Below are 24,753 nucleotides of genomic sequence, written 5' to 3'. Positions count from 1 at the left end.
AGCATTTGTCATTCCTTGTTATCAGTGCAAAAGATAGTTCAGTTAGAAACAGTAACTTTGCTGTAGTTTCTGACTGATCTTTTGCTAATTTAAAGCTATCCAATTGCTGTGATCTTAGGGATTCATGAAAGAAACCATAGCATGATGCATAATTTTGTGCCTCATCAGTTTTTCTCTTGCCTTCTTCCAGGCTTGAACAGGAGAGGAGAAAAGGAGACTGAGGATAGGATGTCCCATTCTGTTGTGATTTGCATTCAGCTGTATCTCCCAAATAACACTCAAGCAACTAATTGATTCCTTATCAAGGACTCTCCAGGAGCGATTGGATACAATGATAACTAATCAGCTCACATTTCTCCTGCTGTTGTCCATCCTGGAGTGGAGCTCAGCCTTGCTCCGCCCAGTGCCTGGTTTTAGCACAGCTGATAAGGATGGACGAAGGCTTCACCGTTCTAAGCGTGGATGGATGTGGAATAGTTTCTTTCTCTTGGAGGAGTGGACCGGAAGTGGGAAGCAATATGTAGGCAAGGTAAGTTTGGAGATTAATCATTAATGGAAGCCAAATGTGAGATGCATGATGTCATGAAGTGCTAATAAGAAAACAAATTGTTACCTGTACATGAACATGTTCAAGACCTATGGAGGAAGAAAAAAATATAAACTGAATGCTTAATACAAAATAGCAACAAAACAAAGCAAACACAATAATATTTTAGAGAACTAACATAACCTTCGTTGCTCCCTCTGCAGGTGGGTAGGAGAAGAAAATAACAGCATCATTACATCAAACTAAAGCACCATATGAATAAAACTCATATATAAAAAACTCAGATGTATTTACATGTACAAAATATTACAATCAATTTTAGATTTGCAACTCTCCATTATGAGCAAAGCCCTTGAATACACTTACAAAATAATATGAAGGCCAACAGCGTTCTATAATATAAATTCTCAGTATTTCACAGCCACAGAAAGGTGTGGTGAGTAGCACTCTGATAAAATCTGATAAAAAAAATCACAATAATGCAAGTGTTCTTCTCAGACTGCATGGCATCAGATCAGAGTGAAGTGCTTGTCAAGCCACTGGCATAAGCAGTGAGCTCCAAGACAACCATAATTTAGAAAGCAGCAGTTACAATCCTAGGGGGGAGGGAGGGAAATGAGGGCGACTGTCGGCAGCCAATTTTCTGTTGAGGAAGCTCACTTTCATCACTCCCTTCATCTTGCCCAAGTAAACAAGTGTCATGAGCAGGGGTTCGTGGCAGAGAGGGGATTTGAGTCTGTGAGTGCCAACTGATAGCACCTTGTCCTTTCACAGCTATGAAGTGTGAATGCAGAGCTCATTGGGTATTAGACCCAAGCTTCTGAGCAGGGAAACTGAGGGAAAAAATGACAGTGATAAAGAAAATAATAAATAAAAATGGAGAAGAAAGAAATGCTCTAATCCATAAAATCATTGTTTGCATGTGCTGAAGCAGTAAAGCAGTGCTGACTGGAACTAGTTCATCAGTAGAGGTAGTGTTATTCTAATCAGTGGCCTGGCCTTCTTCCCAGTGTTTGGATGCTTCTATTTGCTCTCTCTCTCTCTCTCTCTCTCTCTCTCTCTCTGTGTATGTGTGTGTCTGTCTGTCTCTGGAATTATAACAATCACATGGGACTTGCCCTATTCCTGCCGACTGTCCAATCTCATTCCCAAGAAAAGTATTACAAAAAAACAAAAGACTGCCATAAATACAAAGGATGGAGAAGGGAAAATGTTTCAAAGGTGATTCTAAGCAGATGTGTTATCATTTGATCCCATCGGTTTCCATCAGTGTGTGCTAGTGAATGAGCTTGTCCATCTGTGTCACAGCCTCTGTGCTGACCAATGAATAGGCACTTAAAAGCCCAGCAAGAACCCATCAGAGCCACTGATCGTTTTTCTTATAAAAATAACTCACCAGTCATTGCCATGTTCCTTGGGAGGCCATGTTTATTTATGGATAATGGAGCCTCCTTTCATATTTAAATCATAACAGTGTTTATGTAGACATGGTCTCATGCTTGCAAAATCAAAGCAATGTGCATAACTCAATTTGTATAAAAGGCTGAAGAGGTTAAGGTTCGAGATAGACTTAGTCTTTTTACTTTGTCTTGTGCTTTTAATTCAAAATACAATCACATTAGGGCGGCACGGTGGTGTAGTGGTTAGCGCTGTCGCCTCACAGGAAGAAGGTCTGGGTTCGAGCCCCGTGGCCGGCGAGGGCCTTTCGGTGTGGAGTTTACATGTTCTCCCCGTGTCCGCGTGGGTTTCCTCCGGGTGCTCCGGTTTCCCCCACAGTCCAAAGACATGCAGGTTAGGTTAACTGGTGACTCTAAATTGGCCGTAGGTGTGAGTGTGAATGGTTGTCTGTGTCTATGTGTCAGCCCTGTGATGACCTGGCGACTTGTCCAGGGTGTACCCCGCCTTTCGCCCGTAGTCAGCTGGGATAGGCTCCAGCTTGCCTGCGACCCTGTAGAACAGGATAAAGCGGCTAGAGATAATGAGATGAGATGAGATATTCCAAATGGGCATATAATTTTGAAACATAATTTGAATTCAATTGCAAAATGTGTGTTTGCATTTTTGTGTGCAACAACATCAAATAGCAGCCAAAATTAAAATGCAAATGCTGTCATTTGGTATTTCATTTTCAATTTCAAGTATGATTTTGCCATATTAATATAGCAGTCCTTCTATTTGATTTTGATTTTTTTTCCATATTCCAAATCCCCTAGCCTTCCCTGGGTGACAGCATTTTTGCACCCTGTAGCCTATTCTTGTTGATGCAATTCCTCCACCATTAAAATTAAGCACTAGGCTGGATGAGCCTTGCATCAATGTAGCTTGTTGGCTGCAAGGCTAAGGCCTCCCGTCCTTGCTACACTACGTTAGCCAACAGAGTTCTTTGTGAGCGTCACCTTTGCCTGCTGGGTTGCCTCTGATGGTGTCCATGTCCTCCCAGTTGAATAGGTGGAGGACACAGTGGCCATTGTGAGACTCGGTTAACATCATCTCCAGCCTTACTTTTCTGCACAACAGTATATCATGGCTTCCCAGATAACAATCCAATTAAAATGCCTAGTCAACATTTTATTTTTCAATGTGTAAACTGGTATGATCCTGCCACATTGAAAAAGTCGTAGCAATCCTTCCATTTGAGGAAACTTTCTTGTCCTCAACTCCAACTCAAAAGACATAAAAAGTCCAAAATAAAATGTCTGTCTAATCATATTTGCATTTGCATTTTCAGCTCTGTCAATCAAACTCTGGACATTTCAGAGGAAGTGATGAAATTATTATATACTCTTTGTGGAGGGAAGTCAGTACTGACCTCTGCAACGTCTTGGAGACACTTGGGGACACCATCTTTAAGATGTTGGAGATGATGGGAGAACTAAGCAACAACTATGGAGTTGATTGTTTTGGAACAATAGAGAAAGGGAAAAGTACTCCCCCAATCCAGCTAAGTCCAGGGGGTAGCAGGAAATATAATGATTGGTCAGAGCATAAAAGCAGATGGAAAAACAGTGCACAAAGGCTACAGAGGAGAAAAAGAAGGGAATTAACCTTTTGCAAGATGACATCAAGGTCCCAACACTGAGGAGAGCTGAAAACCTGAGAAAAAAGCACAGGATGACAGAGCAGGCAAGAGTTATCATCTATGAAGATCCTTTAAATTTGTTAAATACCGGGACATTTTCACTCACAACATGAACATCCTTTATTCCTGTAGCAGTTAAAAGACAAGAATAATCAATGAACACATTTTTTTAAAAATCATACAACAGTCCCAGCAATCCAAAATAACACACCATTCTTTGCAATTTATTTCACATGTTTATTAAGCATGGAATTCATATAAATCAATGTCAAACATCCATTTAAAACCCAGATGAATAATTAACAGTTATTCCATGAAATCGAGTCGTATATGAGCTGATAGCCGACAAGGCGCGTAGCACCTAGTTGGCTATTAGACATGTACAATGAGATTGAGTGGAATAACTGTTTTATTCTATCCATATTCACTGGATTTTGAGAAATAGAGCTTTTTTTTTGCAAATTCGATAAATAAAAACTTTATACAAAATGTCCGACAAAATCATTTCCACTTAGAATATAAATAACCCGGTGCAATGACAGGAGCAATTTGTAAAAATGCTATAAGAATAATTATTGAAAAATAAAAAAAAAATATGTTCTTGCCATCAAATACTTTTATTCCATATTTTATTGCTTTTTTGTATTTTGGGGGGGAGGGTTTCTTCTTCTTCTTCTTTAGGGTTTTTTGGCAGTTGGCAAACCAACTTAAAGCTGCATTACCACCACTGACTGAGCTGGACTGTGGAACAGGAGATACGGGGAGGGCTACGTTCTTTTAGCCATTTCAGCTATGAGCTGACAGCCTCGTAGTAGAGTAGCCAATCAGAGTGTGTGATTGCTCATATCCAGTGAATGTCTCATCTCATCTCATTATCTCTAGCCGCTTTATCCTTCTACAGGGTCGTAGGCAAGCTGGAGCCTATCTCAGCTGACCACGGGCGAAAGGCGGGGCACACCCTGGACAAGTCGCCAGGTCATCACAGGGCCGACACATAGACACAGACAACCATTCACACTCACATTCACACCTACGGTCAATTTAGAGTCACCAGTTAACCTAACCTGCATGTCTTTGGACTGTGGGGGAAACCGGAGCACCCGGAGGAAACCCACGCGGACACGGGGAGAACATGCAAACTCCGTACAGAAAGGCCCTCGCCGGCCACGGGGCTCGAACCCAGGACCTTCTTGCTGTGAGGCGACAGCGCTAACCACTACACCACCATGCCGCCTCCAGTGAATGTGGTTAGAATAAAATTCAATATTCATAAGTATCCTGCTGCAACCTCATGAATTTGATTGTCCACTTTTAATACATTTAACACTTTCCAAACTACAGGAAGAAGAGAAAATCCCTGAATCCACAAGCACAGATATTGAGGTCAACAGAAATTACACAGAAATGTTGATATGCCTTTCACTACACAGTAGAACAGCAAATCTGCAGTACTTTTTTGTACTTGGCACTAGATTGTCATTAGTCAGTAGAAGTACATTAACAGTCAGACCCTAGTGAGTAGCAAGCCACTCTGAAGTGTTAGAGCCTTGGCATGCAATTGGCCTCCTTTTGTGGCTGTGGTTTGATGCAAGGGCAGTAGCTCACACGCTGTTCCATCAGCACTATTGATGTGAACAAAATCCTATTAACCTTCCCAAGCCCTGTGATTCACTGGGTAAGTAAACAAGTACATACTCTTCAGTCTTCCCTTTGCCCTCATTCAGCTTCTCCTTACAAGCCCCTTCCTTTTCCTCCACACTTGACTTCTATAGAGTCTGTTAGGAAAAGAACAAAGATTCTGTTTCCCTAAGATTCTGTGAAACAGAATTAACAACAATTTTGGTGAGTGAAAAGGTGTAAGGGATTGTTAAGTGTATGCAAACAGAGAGTGTGTGAAATTTTCTAAAGTGTGGTTTATGAACCTGTTGGCATGAAGCAACCTTACTAGCTGCTCTACAGCAAAACATGGTCTTGCTGTCAGTGAAACAACAATATCCATTCAATGGACAAATAACCTACCACCAAATGGAAATTAGGAGGTATATTTGCTCCTAGACCATATCTAATGGTCTGTGGCAGTCTACAACCCCGATTCCAAAAAAGTTGGGACAAAGTACAAATTGTAAATAAAAACGGAATGCAATGATGTGGAAGTTTCAAAATTCCATATTTTATTCAGAATAGAACAGAGATGACATATCAAATGTTTAAACTGAGAAAATGTATCATTTAAAGAGAAAAATTAGGTGATTTTAAATTTCATGACAACAACACATCTCAAAAAAGTTGGGACAAGGCCATGTTTACCACTGTGAGGCATCCCCTTTTCTCTTTACAACAGTCTGTAAACGTCTGGGGACTGAGGAGACAAGTTGCTCAAGTTTAGGGATAGGAATGTTAACCCATTCTTGTCTAATGTAGGATTCTAGTTGCTCAACTGTCTTAGGTCTTTTTTTTTGTTGTTGTATCTTCCGTTTTATGATGCGCCAAATGTTTTCTATGGGTGAAAGATCTGGACTGCAGGCTGGCCAGTTCAGTACCCGGACCCTTCTTCTACACAGCCATGATGCTGTAATTGATGCAGTATGTGGTTTGGCATTGTCATGTTGGAAAATGCAAGGTCTTCCCTGAAAGAGACGTTGTCTGGATGGGAGCATATGTTGGTCTAGAACCTGGATATACCTTTCAGCATTGATGGTGTCTTTCCAGATGTGTAAGCTGCCCATGCCACACGCACTAATGCAACCCCATAGCATCAGAGATGCAGGCTTCTGAACTGAGCGCTGATAACAACTCGGGTCGTCCTTCTCCTCTTTAGTCCGAATTACACGGTGTCCCTGATTTCCATAAAGAACTTCAAATTTTGATTCGTCTGACCACAGAACGGTTTTCCACTTTGCCACAGTCCATTTTAAATGAGCCTTGGCCCAGAAAAGATGTCTGCGCTTCTGGATCATGTTTAGATACGGCTTCTTCTTTGAACTATAGAGTTTTAGCTGGCAACGGCGGATGGCACGGTGAATTGTGTTCACAGATAATGTTCTCTGGAAATATTCCTGAGCCCATTTTGTGATTTCCAATACAGAAGCATGCCTGTATGTGATGCAGTGCCGTCTAAGGGCCCGAAGATCACGGGCACCCAGTATGGTTTTCCGGCCTTGACCCTTACACACAGAGATTCTTCCAGATTCTCTGAATCTTTTGATGATATTATGCACTGTAGATGATGATATGTTCAAACTCTTTGCAATTTTACACTGTCAAACTCCTTTCTGATATTGCTCCACTATTTGTCGGTGCAGAATTAGGGGGATTGGTGATCCTCTTCCCATCTTTACTTCTGAGAGCCGCTGCCACTCCAAGATGCTCTTTTTATACCCAGTCATGTTAATGACCTATTGCCAATTGACCTAATGAGTTGCAATTTGGTCCTCCAGCTGTTCCTTTTTTGTACCTTTAACTTTTCCAGCCTCTTATTACCCTGTCCCAACTTTTTTGAGATGTGTTGCTGTCATGAAATTTCAAATGAGCCAATATTTGGCATGAAATTTCAGAATGTCTCACTTTCGACATTTGATATGTTGTCTATGTTCTATTGTGAATACAATATCAGTTTTTGAGATTTTGTAAATTATTGCATTCCATATTTATTTACAATTTGTACTTTGTCCCAACTTTTTTGGAATCGGGGTTGTACATCACTTTTAGCCTCAAAATCAGTTCTCCTTGCATTGACTAGTGATAAAAATCATACTGCAAAAGATATTTCTTTTTTTCCTGATAGCTCATACTACAAAACTCCACAACAGAGACAGATTTGTTTTTTTTTACTGACAACTGCACAAGCACACTTCCATTTGCACACATACACACATTCTCTACTCATGCATTCGAGACCCCTGTTACAACTCATTAGCTAATTGTGTGGTTAATGATAGATGATTTAGGTAAACAATTGTATACAAGTTAAAGGCGTCACTTGCGCTTCAGTGCTGTGATTATAAATATGTCATAGCAATACAATTATGCACATAAGCCCACACAACCACCTGGAATGATTTATGAGTTACAGCCACGTGTGTGTGTGTGTGTGTGTGTGTGTGTGTGTGTGTGTGTGTGTGTGTCTACTTTAGCGTGACGCATATGCATACTCTTATATAATATACTGACTGCAATTTGGCCTAGTGGTTAGCATGTTCGCCTCTCGACTGGGAGATTGCGAGTTCTACTAGCAGTTGGGTCATACCAAAGACCATCATAAAAATGGTACCAACTACCGCCTGGCAAGGCACACTGCAATACAGATGCGAGTGGGGAAGTCAAACTCTCATGGTTACCAGAGGACTAGCTCCCCACTATAACCCTAGCTGTATAGGTGAGAGGCTGAGGGCTATCGAAACAGAGATTGTCGCTGTACCCATATGCCTTAAAAGAGTTGGTTAGTACTGGGACAGGAGACTGCCTGGAAAGACCAGATTCTGGCATGACAGGGACTTTGACTTGATATAATATACCACCAAAAAAAAGTAACATACGTTGTCACTTAGGAGTGCAGATCATTCTTTATTCACTGAACGCAATCCAACAGACATTTTGGCAGCCAATTTTATACGCACTTTTACAAACAACTTTTCAAGCTGTGAAAGGTATTTGAATGTGTGTTGTTTCTCCCTATCCACTTAAATACCACATCAGTATTCTGGACAAGACAGGGAAGGTAATTGTCAATGTTTATATGTTTTTATTTATTTATTTATTTATTTTATTTTATTTTTTTAAGTGTTTCCAACAAGTTGTTCTGCATAAGATGAAACACTGTGAAAAAGGCTGTATGAGTTTTCATGGGGGGGGGGATAATTTGAGCTAAGGTAGAAAAAGTATAATTTTGTATAAAAAGAAAGAAAGAAAGATTCCTATAACTAGATTATATATATTAGTTTTTGTTAATTTGTGGACAAATTTGTCCATGTGTGTGTGTGTGTGTGTGTGTGTGTGTGTGTGTGTGTGTGTGTGTGAGTGTGTGATAGAGTATGTCATAGAGTAAAGCAACAAAAAAAAGTGTGAAAAGAAACTATTTATTGTTTATTTTATAAATATATTCTAAAATAGCCTGGACAGATTTGTTGGTACCCTGAGAAAAGATTATAGATAATTGGATTATCATGATATTTCAAACTAATTGTTTAACCTTAATTAGTGTCACAGGTGTTTTCAATCTTGTAATCAGTCATTCAGTCTATTTAAATGGAGAAAAGTCATCACTCCGCTGTTTGGTATCATAGTGTGCACCACATTGAACATGGACCCAAGAAAGCAAAGGAGAGAGTTGTTTGAGGAGCAAAGAAAGAACATTATAGACAAGCCTGTTAATAGCAAAGACTATAAGACCATCTCCAAGCACCTTGATGTTCCTGTGACTACAGTTGCAAATATTATTAAGAAGTTTAACTTCCATGGGACTGCAGCCAACTTTCCTGGACGTGTCTGTAAGAGGAAAATCGACCACAGATTAAACAGAATGACAGTGCCAGTGGTAGAAAAAGAGCCAAGGACAACTTCCAAAGAGATAAAAGTTGAACTCCAAGGTCAAGGTACATCCATGTATGACTGCACCATCCATCACTTTTTGAATGACAGTGGGCTCAATGGAAGGACCCCACTGTTGAAAGAAAAACTTGGAAAAAAAACTGGACTGGAATTTACTAAAATGTATATTGTCAAGCCACAATGCTTCTTTGGCTTCTGTGAGCATGTCCTTTGGACAAATTGAAACAAAACTCAAGCTTATTGGCAAGTCACACCAGCTCTATGTCCACAGAAGAAAAAAAATGAACCTTTGAAAGAAAAGAACATCATAACTACTGTGAAACATGGAGGAGGCTTGGTTATGATCTGGGGCTGCTTTGCTGTGTCTGGCATGGGGTGCCTTGAATCTGCACAGGGTACAATAGTCTCAAGACTATCAAGGCATTCTGGAGTGAAATGTTCTTCCCAGTGTCAGAAAGCTCTGTCTCAGTTGCAGGTCATGGGTTCTCCAACTGGATAAAGACCCAAAACACACAGGTAAAAGCACCCAAGAATGGCAAAGACCAAGACATTGGGCAATTCTGAAGTGGCCTTCTATGAGCCCTGATCTGATTCCTATCAAACATTTCTGGAAAGAGTTGAAACATGCAGTGAGGAGAAGGGACCCTTCAAACCTGAGACAGTTAGAGCAGTTTACTCAGGAAGAGTGGGCCAAACTACCTGTTGGCAGATGCAGAAGTCTGACTGAGAGCTATAGACATTGCTTATGATTGCTGTGATTACAGTGGTTGCTGCTAAAGGTTATGCAACAAAATATTAAGTTAAGGGTACCATCATTTTTGTCCATGCCATTTTCATTTGTTTTGTTATGTAAAAGGGTGGCAGGGTGGTGTAGTGGTCGCCTCACAGCAAGAAGGTTCTGGGTTCGAGCCCAGTGGCTGACAAGGGCCTTTCTGTGTGAAGTTTGTATGTTCTCCGCGTATCTGTGTGGGTTTTCTCTGGGTGCTCTGGTTTCCCCCACAGTCCAAAGACATGCAGGTTAAGCTAATTGGTGGCTCTAAATTGACCGTAGGTGTGAAAGTGAGTGTGAATGGTTGTTTGTCTCTATGTGTCAGCCCTGTGATGACCTGGCGACTTGTCCAGGGTGTACCCCACTTCTTGCCCATAGACAGCTGGGATAGGCTCCAGCTTGCCTGTGACCCTGCACAGGATAAGCAGCAGATGGATGGATGTTATGTAAAATATTCAGTTGAAACAAAAATCAAAAGCAAAGTCTGATTTGTGTTAAACATAGATTAAACAACAATCAATGCCATTAACTTTTGTCAGTTTCAAGTAATTTCAAAGATAGTTGTGGGTTAATTTCTTTCATGGAAGGGTAGAAATTTGTCCGTGTGTGTGCATAAGATGAAAACTTGTGTGTATAATCACTTTATTGATTTAACAAAGGCTATCTGTTCATGTTGCCAATTTCACAAAGACTGCAGTGTCAGGCAAAAAGGACACTACTTTGTGCCAAAAAGTTTTCACTGAGCAAATTAATTTGCAATCAGTATTCCTTGCCATGCCTTGCTTTCACTGTGGTGTCTCTGAAATGCAGAGAGGGATTTCAGCTTGTTCAGAAAATCTGCATAACCATGATACATAACCATGATCATTTTTATGAATCACCATAAACCACCACTGTGTAGCTAGGGGATATATTATACTGAAATGTCTTTTAATTTGTCCCTAAAGCCCCAAAGGAGTCCTTTTTCTGCCCAATAATTAGGACACCCCATGTGTTCCTCTGAGGATATTGAGAGCAGCCGAATGAAAAACATTGGCTACATTGTGGAAAAGAAACATCTGGAGAATTGTGATTCAGAGACATTAGACGTGAAAAATACAAAGGGGATTGCAATCAATTATTCCTGTTAATAACTGCAGTAATGGTACATGTTCAGGTTGGCGCACATGTGACGAGACATAGCCAACAGTCCTTTGAGAGCATTAATCCATAAAAAAGAAAAATGACCAACAGTAGTAGCAAGAAAATTCAATTAAGTAACCACGGTTGTTTCTTTGATTGTAGAGAGCATACATGGACTGTTTGGCCTAAACATTTGCTTTTAGCTGATATACTTTTGAGCATCAGTAGGTGTTAGGATTTAAATCTTTATTTAAGTAATTAAACTGCTACATTTATCAATTTGTTCCATTCAGCATATACTGGTACTATGACTATATTGGGTTGTGCACAACATAAGCAAGAAAATAACCATAGCACAAAAATCGTTACCTGCTAACAAGTGGCTTACTGATTACATTCTGTATAACATGTAACATATACAGTGTAATCCCTCAGGGTGTGTACAACTGACCATAATCCAGTTTATATTAATAACGTATTAGTGCTGTTGCTTTCTGTTCTTGTGTATGCTTACTGTAAAGAATAAAACTATTACATATATATATATATATATATATATATATATATATATATATATATATATATATATAATTCCATAATCCATTGCAGTCTGGTGGCTGTCAAATATCATAGGCTCATGTGTGTTTGTGTTTTGATTTCATGCTGCCATATGCCTTTGTTGTGTATCTTTGTCATAGATGGTCACATATGAGAGAATTAGGATGTATTGTAGGAAATAAAAGACACAGAACACTAATTTCAGGGCTGTCAGGGGATTTTATTCAAATGCTATGACAAAAATGGGATCTGTATTTATATAGAAGCTCCTCCTGATCAAAACGCACATTCCCTGATTCTATAAATACCGTACTGTATTATGTCATTTGTTGTCAAAGGTACCTTTTATTGGAAGAAATATTTTAATTTGTAATTACAGACTGATATCATGAACATTGCTTACAAGTGTACAATAAAGTATATTTTTTGTCTATTTATTAAAGCCACATAGCTTTCTATTTGTGACCTTTCCACTGACAGAACACATTAGGCCTAAGATGCCATCATGTATTATTATTATTTACTAGTTTTTGAGGTATTGTGTTTGGGATTAAACCCAGTCAGTTCAAGAGACCAGTCAAACAGGTTGAGAACTCAGTTATAAATATAATAACTTTGATAACTGAGGGTTGTGATTTCCACACGTGCACCTAAATTAAAATTCATGGACCCCCTGGCTATGCTTCTTGGGGAACCCTGGACTTTCCTTGAAGAGTCATCAAAACTATAATACTGGTGTAGGTTTGAGTACTACTGGTGTCATTTGAAGTTCATGGGAGTTTCCAGGCACATAACTGTATCGAAACAGCATGATATCAGCCAAAGATGATTCAATTATAATTTAGTTACTGATTTCAATAATTAATTGAATTATTAAATTGATTCATTAGGTGACACAGTGGTGCAGTGATTCACACTGTTTCCTCATAGGTTTGAACCTCACAGCTTCCGGGTTCAAACCTCATGGCCGATGGGGGCCTTTCTGTATGGAATTTGCATGTTCTCCCCGTGTTTGCGTAGGTTCCCTCTGAGTGCTCCAGTTTCCCCCACAGTTCAAAGACATGCAGATTAAGTAAAAATACCCAGTCACTGGGGTTGCACAAGCCAGTGCATACTTACCGGTAGTGCCAGTCCCAAGCCTGGATAGATTGGATCAGGAAGGACATCCGGTGTAAAACCTATGCCAAATCAAAGATGCAGAACAGATCCACTGTGGCAACCCCTAAAGGGAGCAGCCAAAAGAAGATGAAGGTTAAAAAGAATCATTATTACTTAAATCATAATTTATTTTTGGTTTAGACCTCATCACAATTGCTATATATGCCTCTAACAGTGTTTCTGAAATAACTAGAAAATGCACATAATATCTGAAGTTATTAATATTTTTGTTGGCTTGTATGCTGTGATGCTCTCTTTCCCTGTCACTCATCACTGTAAAAATGATTTGTTGTTTTAACTTAAAAAGTTAATACAAGGGCTGCCTTAAAATTTTGAGTTCATTGAAATTTGTTGAATTGTTGTGAACTTACTATATTAATTTCAGTGAACTCAAAATTTTAAGGCAGCCCTTGTACTAACTTTTTAAGTTAAAACAACAAATCATTTTTTACAGTGTAAGAATATGGAAAAGTGTGCATATACATTTCATTAATGCAGACATGTGTGAATGCATGTGTAATGTGTGAATGTATTATTGTCAGTGGGCAATAGAGGTTAATTACAATTCTGCCTCTTCAGACATTATACCCTTGCTGCTGGAAATGCAGTTCAAACTATGTAATGCAATGTGTGTGTGTGTGTGTGTGTGTGTGTGTGTGTGTGTGTGTGTGTGTGTTTTCTTGTGTAACACTAGTGTAGAAAACCATTGTCATGTTCCCCCCCTCCATCTCGTTCTTTTTTAACAGATTTTTTTAACAGATTGTTGTGCATTTATATGGATACAATGAGAGTGTTTATGTACATAATAAAACATTGATTTTGGACTGCTGTACATTCTTTAACCAAAGAATAAAGACTGCATAGAGTAAAAAAGAAGAGGTGACTATTTTTGTCATTTTATATCATACTCTTTATATATTTGAGAATTTGAGAATCCACTGAAAAGTAGAATGCATTTCAGAGTTTCTTACTATTTTGTATGTCCCCTTTTTGTTTTAATGACAGTATGCACTCGAGATGGGATGGACTCCATGCGTTTGTACAAAATCTCATCATTCATTTTAGATCAAATCCATCAGCATGTTATCTGAACATGTGCTTCAAAAGAAGAGATTAGACATAAGGAAAATCAGACCTTTTGTACAAAGCAGTTAACATGGTCAATATTATAAATTTCCTTTAATTTCAATAAAGACCTATTAATAATGCAGGATTTTGATTATTAACTATTAAAGATATTGAACATTTACATTCTTTGTTTTAACAATTTAAAAATTCTAAAACCTTCTCTTTAATTCCAGTTTAAAACAAAATCCCAAATTTTCAACATGGTCTCAGACCTTTGGACCCCACCTTTGCAGATATATTAATTGTGTTTAGCGTAATAACTAACAAGCACAACATTGAATGTGTTTTGGAAAAGTAACATTTAAATTATTGTCAAGAAGTTGATGCAATTTCACTCTCAAAAAAAAGGGATTTATGCCCAGTATATGGAAGGTGGTTTGAGACAAAACTATCTATGAAGCAACATCGGCACAACCTGGCAGGTTGAAAACAGACATTTGTTCTAAAAAAAAAAAAGTGTGTGTGTGTGTACACACACACACACACACACACACACACACACACACACACACACACACATATTGTGTGTATAATTTGTATAACACAAGTTATTTACAGAAGATGAGCGTGCATACATGCAAATACAGTATCTTACATATTATGTAAATACAGTATGTTACATTTATAATATATCTTGCCACAGCTAACAACTGTGTATGGTTTAATGGACAGTTAATGTAATTGTATGGTTTGAAACAGTGATAGCATGTGGTGACACAATCCCTAAATGGAAGCATGAGCCACTCAAATTAGCACATCAGCATCCTGATGTGGTTGCAGACAAAGAGGAAAAAGGAGTACCCAATTATAGCCTGCAGTCAACTAATTACTCTAATCATGAAGCTGTGGCCTCCAATGTTCCTTGCACCACTAACATAATAGAATCAATCTTCCTTGTTTCTTATAGTATAATGCCTTTTTTTAAATAAAATATTGAAGAGAAACAGGACATAACAGGGTTATCTAATGATCTTAGTACTGATCCCTTCTTTCTGATGGGATGTGCGTAGTTCCAGTGAACGCTTCTTCAGGTAGCATCTTCAATCAAGATAAGCAGCATTGCAATCAGTTTGAGAGGTAGCCATTGCACAACTACTCTTGTTGCTAAGAGACAGGTGCAAAAAAGGTTTTCTCTGGGAGAAAGTTTTTGTGTTCAAGTCAAATGGTTTTGAGTTCACATGTGGGTTCTTGTGTCAACAGAAAATAGGCATATACTGTATACTGTAGAGACACACTGGAGGGTGGTTTGGAGGTTGGACTGTGAAGGCATTATTGAAATACCTCTCTACTCTGATGCTTCAACTGAAATGGGCAAACTTCCTTTTACCACAGAAAAAAATTCTGATGAAATTTGGGTATTCTGAGTACATAGCATCTGAATGAATGAACGAACGAATGAATGAATGCATTAAAAAAACTGATTATATGATGGAACAATACTGTTATTATTTGCCAGTAGCTAGATATAGTTAATGATGGACTTTTAACTAGCATGCATATTTATTCAGCACATCCACTCACCTGCTAAATCATGCACTATATAGTGCATCAACCACTTTGTAGTGCTGTTCAAATTCTCAACAGTAAATCTGATTCACCAATAAATAGTGCTTGCTATCTATCTATCTATCTATCTATCTATCTATCTATCTATCTATCTATCTATCTATCTATCTATCTATAACTACACTCACTGGTCACTTTATTAGGTGCACCCACACACCTGCTGTTTTATGCAGTTATCTAATCAGTCAATCCATTGACAGCAACACAATGCATTAAAAAAAAAAACGAAAAAAAACCCCACAAAACCATGAAGATACAAATCAAGAACTTCAGTTAATGTTCACTTCAAACATCAGAATGGGAAGTAAATTTCTCTGTGACTTTCACTGTGGCATGGGTGCTGGTTCCAGATGGACTGGTTTGAATATTCCAGAAACTGCTGATCTCCCGGGGTTTTCACACACAATAGTCTCTAGAGTTTACACAGAATGGTGTGAAAAATTAAAAAAAAAAATCACACAACAGCAACAACAAGACTGGGTGAGCAACAGTTATGTGGATGGAAATGCCTTGTTGATAAGAGAGGTCAGAGAAAGATGGCCAGATTGGTTCGAGCTGACAGGAAGGCTATCGTAACTCATATAATCACTGTTTACAACTATGGTGAGCAGAAAAGCATCTTCTGCAACAGCAGAAGGCCACATTGGGGTCCAATCCTGCCAACCAAGAACAGGAATCTTAGAATCAAGAGCAGGTTCCTATTAAAGTGGCTGGTGAGCCTTCATCCATCTATCTATCTATCTATCTATCTATCTATCTATCTATCTATCTATCTATCTATCTATCTATCTATCTATCTATCTATCTATCTAACACATATATATAAAATATCATTATCTCTAGCCGCTTTATCCTGTTCTACAGGGTCGCAGGCAAGCTGGAGCCTATCCCTGCTGACTACGGGCGAGAGGTGGGGTACACCCTGGACAAGTCGCCAGGTCATCACAGGGCTAACACATAGACACAGACAACCATTCACACTCACATTCACACCTACAGTCAATTTAGAGTCACCAGTTAACCTAACCTGCATGTCTTTGGACTGTGGGGGAAACCGGAGCACCCGGAGGAAACCCACATGGACACGGGGAGAACATGCAAACTCCGCACAGAAAGGCCCTCGCCGGCCACGGGGCTCAAACCCGGACCTTCTTGCTGTGAGGCGACAGCGCTAACCACTACACCACCGTGCCACCTCAATATATATTAGTGAAATTTCATTCACTATAGTTTCACTACAAATGCATAATGGGGCACAACAAAATGTAGTGTACAGACACTATACATCAGTCACTTTAGACCATCATGCATTGTGGCCTGTCATGTGAGTTGTAGAGTTTAATTAAGTGTGTATAAAATTTATTTTATTTTTATTTCAACATTGTGATGAGGTATGTCAATTAGAACATGTACTTATCCCAAAATACCAATGTTGGTGTCAACATTCTGGTATTTGTGAATGCAACAGAGATAATAATTACAAATACCTTGCACATAATTATGTATCAGTGTAACATCCCCCTTGGGTCCAAAATGTATCAACAGCTGTCTGCCCTTATGCCCTAGTGAGTGTTCTACAGTATAACAAATACTGTAGAGTGAGTGAATGAATGAGTGAATGGACAAATGGACAATCTGAACACAGCAATGGTTGCACCGGAGATGGCACTGGACAAAGACTCCCATCAGCCACTACACATGATCACATGATCACAACACTTATGTCACATGACTGTTTGTACCTGATTCACATTTATGTTTAATAACTACTACTATTTAAGTCACGTCTTGTACAGCACTCGGTGTCTAGCTTTTTTCTTTTGTTGTCTTATGTCATGTTCATGTTGTTTCCTTGCTTTGCTTATCCTCATTTTGTTCCTTCATCTTTGTGTTTTGTGTGTTGTCACTATAAATAAATTAAATCTACACTTGCATTTGCCTCCTCCACCATTCTGTGACAAAACAAGTCCTGTTACTTTTGAATTCTTAATTCTAATTGCTCCAAAGATGCAGATTTATTTTGTATAACAGTAGTGCTTATCTATCTGTCTCTCTCTCTATCTATCTATCTATCTATCTATCTATCTATCTATCTATCTATCTATCTATCTATCTATCTATCTATCTATCTATCTATCTATCTATATTTTTTCTAGCCCTGATGAATTCTATATTAACTTATGCAGTGGAAAAAAATCCAACCTTTAATTGAATTAAATTTATTAAGAGAAAAGCAAATCAAGAAATTATTGTTTTCCACAAAAACGTGTGTGTCACTCTTATTGGCACTCGTGCATTTAATACTTTGTACAGTCTCCATATCGGTTTAATTTTTCTCTTTTTTTCCAGTGTAAGATGAAGCTACTTCAGCAAAAGATGGATTTCTGCTCACGCTTTTTTACTAATATATTATTTTTATGTGTCATGAGCAGGGCTCCATACATTTCCACAGTCGATTTCCTGTCTCTCATTTGCACGGCATGTCATTGCACGGCGATATCATGTCACTCTGTGAGTCAATTAAGAGCACTCTGATTGTGAGTTAGGTAGGATACTGTACTTGCTGGTCTCCCACTCAGAGGTACAAGATGGGGTGGGGGGATGGGGGGGTTGGTTGACCTCAGCTCTCACCAACAGTCCAAGGTAGGAGGAATAGGGATATCTATTACTTCCAACTTTGTACAGAATTAATGCACTCAGTAAAATATAAATTAGTAAAAACTAATGTATGAAGATAAAATATAAAATAAGGTAAAATTAAAGTATGCAGTTGTGTCATCTCTTTTTGAGTATAGTATTTTGCATGTAATGAAATAAACTAGAACAGCACTCATGTCTGTTAGCCTATGTTTCTATGTTGCTTGTTATACTATTACACATACTGTACAGTAGGGTGACAATATTCTGTTTTCTGTCCAACTAGCTTACATAGCACTGAATATAACCTCACAGAGTTTCATCATAATAATGTGTGTAGCCTGCAGTAAAATGATTATAACCTAAGTAGCATATTCTTGATTATTAATTTCATTGAGGTGACATCATAACAGTTTCCTGTGATTGTACTGACTAGGTCCAGAACTCAGTAAGGTGAATTTCTATTGCTGTATGTTAAGTAAAGACACCTGTATTATGCAAAGATTTTGTATCTTTTGTGATATATTGACCCTTTTGCCTAGAATTAGCCAAGGAGGTTGCATAGTTCTTTTGGTTCCTATTCTGAAAATTTGATAAATCGTACATAATTGTGTGTATATATATATATATATATATATATATATATATATATATGTGCGTGTGTGTGTGTGTGTGTGTGTGTGTGTGTGTGTGTGAGTGAGAGAGAGTGAGAGAGAGAGAGAGAGAGAGAGAGAGAGAGAGAGAGAGAGTTTTAAGTTGATTTAAGTTGTTTTAAATCTCTTAATCAGTGAATAAATATTACAATTAGTGCAGAACTGTGCGCATTTTATTTTGGGTGGGACATACAAGTTAGAACTGTAATTGTTGATATGGTGACTTTTTCTGTTAGGAGATGTTTATTTAACATTGTTAAAGGACTGTTAATTGTCAGCACTTAGTGACAGTCACAGGTAAAACTGGAACTTTACCTTTTCAGACACAAGAAAGTCTTTGGGACAGAGGGCTTTGTGATTACTGCTTTACATTGGGCTGCATCACACCACCATCTCAGTGAATATTGCATAACAACATGCCCTGCCATATTTTTTTCTTTACATAATATAAAGTTGTTGGGAGGAACAATCTGATCCAAGTATTGTTACACTTGGAGTTTAGGTTATTCAATATATAATCACCAAATTATCTCATTATCTCTAGCCGCTTTATCCTGTTCCACAGGGTCACAGGCAAGCTGGAGCCTATCCCAGCTGACTATGGGCGAAAGGCGGGGTACACCCTGGACAAGTCGCCAGGTCATCACAGGGCCGACACATAGACACAGACAACCATTCACACTCAAATTCACACCTATGGTCAATTTAGAGTCACCAGTTAACCTAACTTGCATGTCTTTGGACTGTGGGGGAAACCGGAGCACCCGGAGGAAACCCACGCGGACATGGGGAGAACATGCAAACTCCGCACAGAAAGGCCCTCGCCGGCCACGGGGCTCGAACCCGGACCTTCTTGCTGTGAGGTGACAGTGCTAACCACTACACCACCGTGCCGCCCTCCCCAAATTATATGATGCTAAAAAGTATTTTTTTTGTAAATGCTTTAGATAATACTGGAAAAGTTGCAGTAACAAAATTATTTAAGATAGGGAACAATTCCCTCCCTACACATGCAGTTGACACATCCTATCCCCCCCCCCTTTTTCTTTCTTTTTCTTAGCTTCATTCTGATATGGACACAGAGGATGGTTCTGTGAAGTATGTCCTTACTGGAGATGGAGCAGGCACAATTTTTGAGATTGATGAAAACTCTGGAGATATTCATGCCACCAGAAGATTAGACAGAGAGGAGAAATCCTCATACACGCTCAGTGCTAAAGCAGTCAACAAAACATCTGGACATGTCCTGGAGAGGGCCTCAGAATTCATCATCAAAATCCATGACATCAATGATAATGAGCCAAAGTTCAGTAAGGACACTTATGTGGCCAGCGTACCTGAGATGTCCAATGTTGGTAAGTTCAAATGTTAATTTATTTTGTGACATGCTTGTGCAACAGCAGGTGGTGAGATCTGACTGTTTTGAAATGAGACTTTTTTGCTGATTCTTGTTTGCCTGCTTCAGACATTTCTGTGATCTACTTAAAATGGGGTACATCTTATTCAACAAGAAGTAATGCCTCAACTACCCCACTGAATTCAAACATCAGCTATCCCCTCTGCTTATTGGATTTCACTTTTGATTTAAGATGCCTTTCTAAAACAGTCTGTCTACAATGTAAAATAAAATTGTGCGTCTACAATGAAACTTCCACATAATCAGAATGCTCATGGGCTTTTGACGTCTTAAAAATATATTTTCCAACAAATGAAAATGGTACCATATGTCTCTCACTGAGCGTTCAGAAAACATATATACCAATTTCCATAGCATTAAATGATACAATGCACAATGCTCAATGATGAGTGCTGTAATTTGTAAAGCTAATTATATTTATTTCTCTGGTCAAATAAATGCTGTCATTAAAAGGTATGATGAACATTCAACCTTAGATAATTAAAAGAAAATGACTTAAGCCTGGTTTAAATAATCCTATTAACATCAGTGTTTTTTTTTTTTTTACACCTACAGTATTAAGATAGACTGAATAAACATAGATGAAAGCACCAAAGCAAGTGGAAATCCATTAGTCGTTCTGAAGCACAAAATTAGCCTCTGGCTTTATCTCAAATAAATCAAAGCTCATTTGCAGATGAGACAAAGCATGGCAGACTGTTTTGCTTGGAAGTTTAGGGTTAAGATCACTGTTGTTGATATTAATGATATCGTGGCTGACAAACAAATCTGTACTCAAGAAAATTAATCTAAGTGAAATGAGTCATGGCAAGTTTGTGACAGTACATGGATTTTCTCTTTCCAGCTTTGAAGACTTAATCTGTAGCAATATGTGCAAATTAATGCATCGCAGAGTGATAAATATATTTTATATTGCAATGAATAATTTTTGTTTATTAAAATTAACAAATGATAACTGTTTCATACATGAGTTTTTATCATCAGAATGGAATATGTTGTGATTCAGTGTTTCATGATTTGGTTTAACATCAGTAGATTTTATATATTTTTTTTATCTGCAAAACCTGACATTTATGTCATGGGTCACATATCATTGATGATGGAGGTAAAAGCAGGAATCTTGGATCTTTCTCCAGTTTCCTGGAGCTCTTGCACTTGAAATCCTAAGACTCCTTTCCAACAAGCCCACATTCCCTCTTTCATTTATCTATTTCTCAATGGGCTTTGGAATTTCATCATACTCAGTCACTCTAAATGGAACACTACATTCAAAAGCCAACTTGTTTTCCTCCCTCCTTTTATCCCTCTCCATGCAGAGTGGATTCAAACTCACAGCATGTGTTGAGTCAAGAGGTCATGGGTGGCACTTGCATTTAAGCTGAACAAACTGGCCATGTGTTGTGAACGTGCTCTCTGTTAATCAGGCCTGGCCATCCGTGAAGCGTGAGCCTCTGCTCACTCCATGTTTTTCCAGCACCATTGGAGAACGACAGATGTTACTGAGTTCATTAGTATTCTCCAAGCCAAAAGTGAACACCACTCAATGGAGGTCTCAGAGATGCCAAGGATGACATGGATGGGTGGGAGACATTATGTGCATACCTTTCAAAGCAAGATGGAAGTGTTGGGTCACCTTTATAATTCATTCAAATGTAGAAATAAATGTTTGCAATACATGAACACAGAGAGGCAGAGTGACTAATACAGAGACATTTGGATGATTATGATGAGTTTTAATTGCCACATTAAAATATAATTTTTATTCAGTAGATCATATTTAAGGTTTGTTTTAATCTTTCAGACATAACAGCTTGATTCAGAATCAGACAGAGCTTTATTCAAGGAAGAACTTTTATTTCTATTTAACAGGTCTGCATTTAAAATATTAATGTTTGCATTTTTCACTTTCATCTAATCTCATCTCATTATCTCTAGCCGCTTTATCCTGTTCTACAGGGTCGCAGGCAAGCTGGAGCCTATCCCAGCTGACTACGGGCGAAAGGTGGGGTACACCCTGGACAAGTCACCAGGTCATCACAGGGCTAGATTTAAAAAAAATAAAAATAAAAAAATAAATAAATAAATGCAATTGTACTATGTTGAATGTGAAAGGAACTCTAAAAAGGTCATCTGACCATTATTATAATTTATGTTAATTATAACTCTTAGAGCATAGCAGACTGTGATACTCTGGTTTCATAATCCCTAAAGACAGAGCATGAGAAGGGATGGGATGCCCCAGTAGTAATTGACAAAATTTCGACTAACAAAGAAAAGTTCATCATATGGGGGTGCATACACATTTACATGTTTTAATTACAACTCAAAGGGTGTACACATGCTGGCATAGTGCTGCCAGTATGTATGTATGTATGCATATTTATTTATTTATTCTTTTTTTAATGAAGAAAAAGGACTTATTTCACTTCTTCTTCTTCTTCTTCTTCTTCTTCTTCTTCTTCTTCTTCTTCCTCTTCTTCTTCTTCTTCTTCTTATTATTATTATTATTATTTAGTAGTAGTAGTAGTAGTAGTAGTAGTAGGGCTCCAAGTAGTAACTGCTGGAACCCTATGGCTTTTGTAAGGATGATTGTTATTGTTGTTGTTGTTGTTTCATAAAAGTAAAAGTATATGGGGAGCAAAAATGATAAGTTTAACAGACACCAAATTTGGTATTTACCGTAAGTTCCTGAACTAGGAGAGATCTCACAAAATTGTTATTACCTCTGCATGCTCAAGGGGGCACTATAATAAGTGTATTTATGTTTTTGCTCATATCTCAGGAACTTTGTGGGTTACAACCCCCCCCCCCCCAATTTCTTGTAAGCTCACAAATGTAATGGACAGTGCTGTCAGTTTTCCCACCATTTCCCACCATTTAAAAAAAAAAGAAGTGAAAGTTAAATTAATTCCTCAGAGGCTGTTTATACAATTCTCACAAAATTTGGTATACATCATCTACAGACCATGCTGACAGAAGGTTATACAAAGAATTTTGATCCAAGTGTCTGTTTCAAAGTAATGTATCAATCAATTTGAAGGCATGGTCCATAATGACTCTGCAAGACAACAGTGACCTTATACTGCCTCGAACCCAGGTCTACAGGATACCAAACCTGCACCCTGACCACAACACCAAAGTGCCAGGCTCATTAGTACAGCAGTCAGAGCACATACTCAACTGTAGTGATGGGCACTCCATCACACTGCCCTCCCCTTCAGGAGGTGCACACATGCGCTTCACACACACAGGTGCCCCTCATGCATCGTCCAGCCGTACTTCTCCCATACCAGGGTGCCCCACCTACTCGTGCCATTCACCCATCTCTGGGGTCCCTCACACAGGGGCCACCTATCCTGGGGCTCCCTCGTATGGCTCATATACAGGGTACACCTCCAATGGCCTCCCAGCAAGCCATCTCACTTCTGACACCATCTGTAGTGAAGTAAGAGAACAATGGCCTTATCCTGACTTGAACCCAGCTCTACAGGATACAAAACCTGCACCCTGACCACAACGCCAAACAGCACGAGCAATATCTTGTCCAACATGTATGTCCAATATCTTGTGATGTCATGATCCAAACTTAACCCTTTCACCACTGCATAACTTTTTCCAGAAGGGGTTTCCCTACTAGAATGAGACTGGAATAGCAGTCTGCAGTGGTGAAAGGGTTAAGGAAATTTGATAATTACTACCACTTCAACATTCCTTGGATGCACATTAAATGTCATGAACATTCATCCCTAGACAGCTCTACAATTGACATGTCCATATCTCAAGCACCGCTTAAGCTAAAAATCTGAAGTTTGGTGTACTTATACTTGGCCCCATTTGCCTACATGTCCTAAAGTGCCAATTGGCTGGCTCAGCAAAATGTCCACCAAATGCCTGATCAAATTTCAGTAGCCAATATTTTCCATTATGAATGGCTAATCTTCATGAAACTTTATAGGCTTGTTGTTATTGGCCTCACTCCTAGACCACCACTGTAAATAAGAATCTTGTTCTTCATGACTTGCCTGGTTAAAAAGTTCAAACAAACAAACAAACAAACAAACAAACAAACAAACAAACAAATAAGCTATGTACCAAATATGAAACAAATCAGCCAGAAGGTGGCACTGTAATAAGCATAATTACATTTTGCCTCATCTTTTAGCATGGGTTACAACAAACCTCCTTTTCTTTGATTACATTTAATTTCCCAAATTAAATGGGCATATAACCATCAATTTCCACCCCCAACTTTTCCCACCATTTCAATTTCATGAAAAGAGCAGGAAAACAATTTCATCTGAGGCAGTTCATCTAATTGTCACAAAATTTAGTCTGCCTCATCTCCAGACCATGCTAATAAAAAGGATAAATTTTGATTTTTCCAACTATTTCAAAGTTATGATACAATAAAAATTCAATATGTGGCCCTTACTGACTCTATGGTCTTGTGGTATAAAGGTTCAAACTGCATCAAGAACAAAATATCTGGTTGCATGATAATTTTGTGAAATCCCATCCATAGGGGGGACTGTAACTGACACATTTCAATTTCTCAAGAAGAAGAAGAAGAAG

The 24,753-nt window shown here is 38.6% G+C and overlaps 1 protein-coding gene across 1 annotated transcript in view; it reads left to right on the top strand.

The window, feature by feature from the left end:
• Nucleotides 1-331: 331 nt before the first annotated feature.
• Nucleotides 332-24,753, top strand: part of LOC132897807 (cadherin-10) — a 55,973-nt gene continuing 31,551 nt past the window's right edge. The window contains exons 1-2 of the mRNA XM_060939031.1: nucleotides 332-529; nucleotides 19,825-20,119. Of these exons, the coding sequence (XP_060795014.1) occupies nucleotides 332-529; nucleotides 19,825-20,119 (493 nt within the window). The remainder of the gene's footprint in view (nucleotides 530-19,824; nucleotides 20,120-24,753) is intronic.

Source organism: Neoarius graeffei, chromosome 14, assembly GCF_027579695.1.
Source record: "Neoarius graeffei isolate fNeoGra1 chromosome 14, fNeoGra1.pri, whole genome shotgun sequence".
NCBI lineage: Eukaryota > Metazoa > Chordata > Actinopteri > Siluriformes > Ariidae > Neoarius > Neoarius graeffei.
The sequence above is the reverse complement of the archived record's forward strand: the minus strand, read 5'-3'. Positions and strand labels throughout refer to the sequence as shown.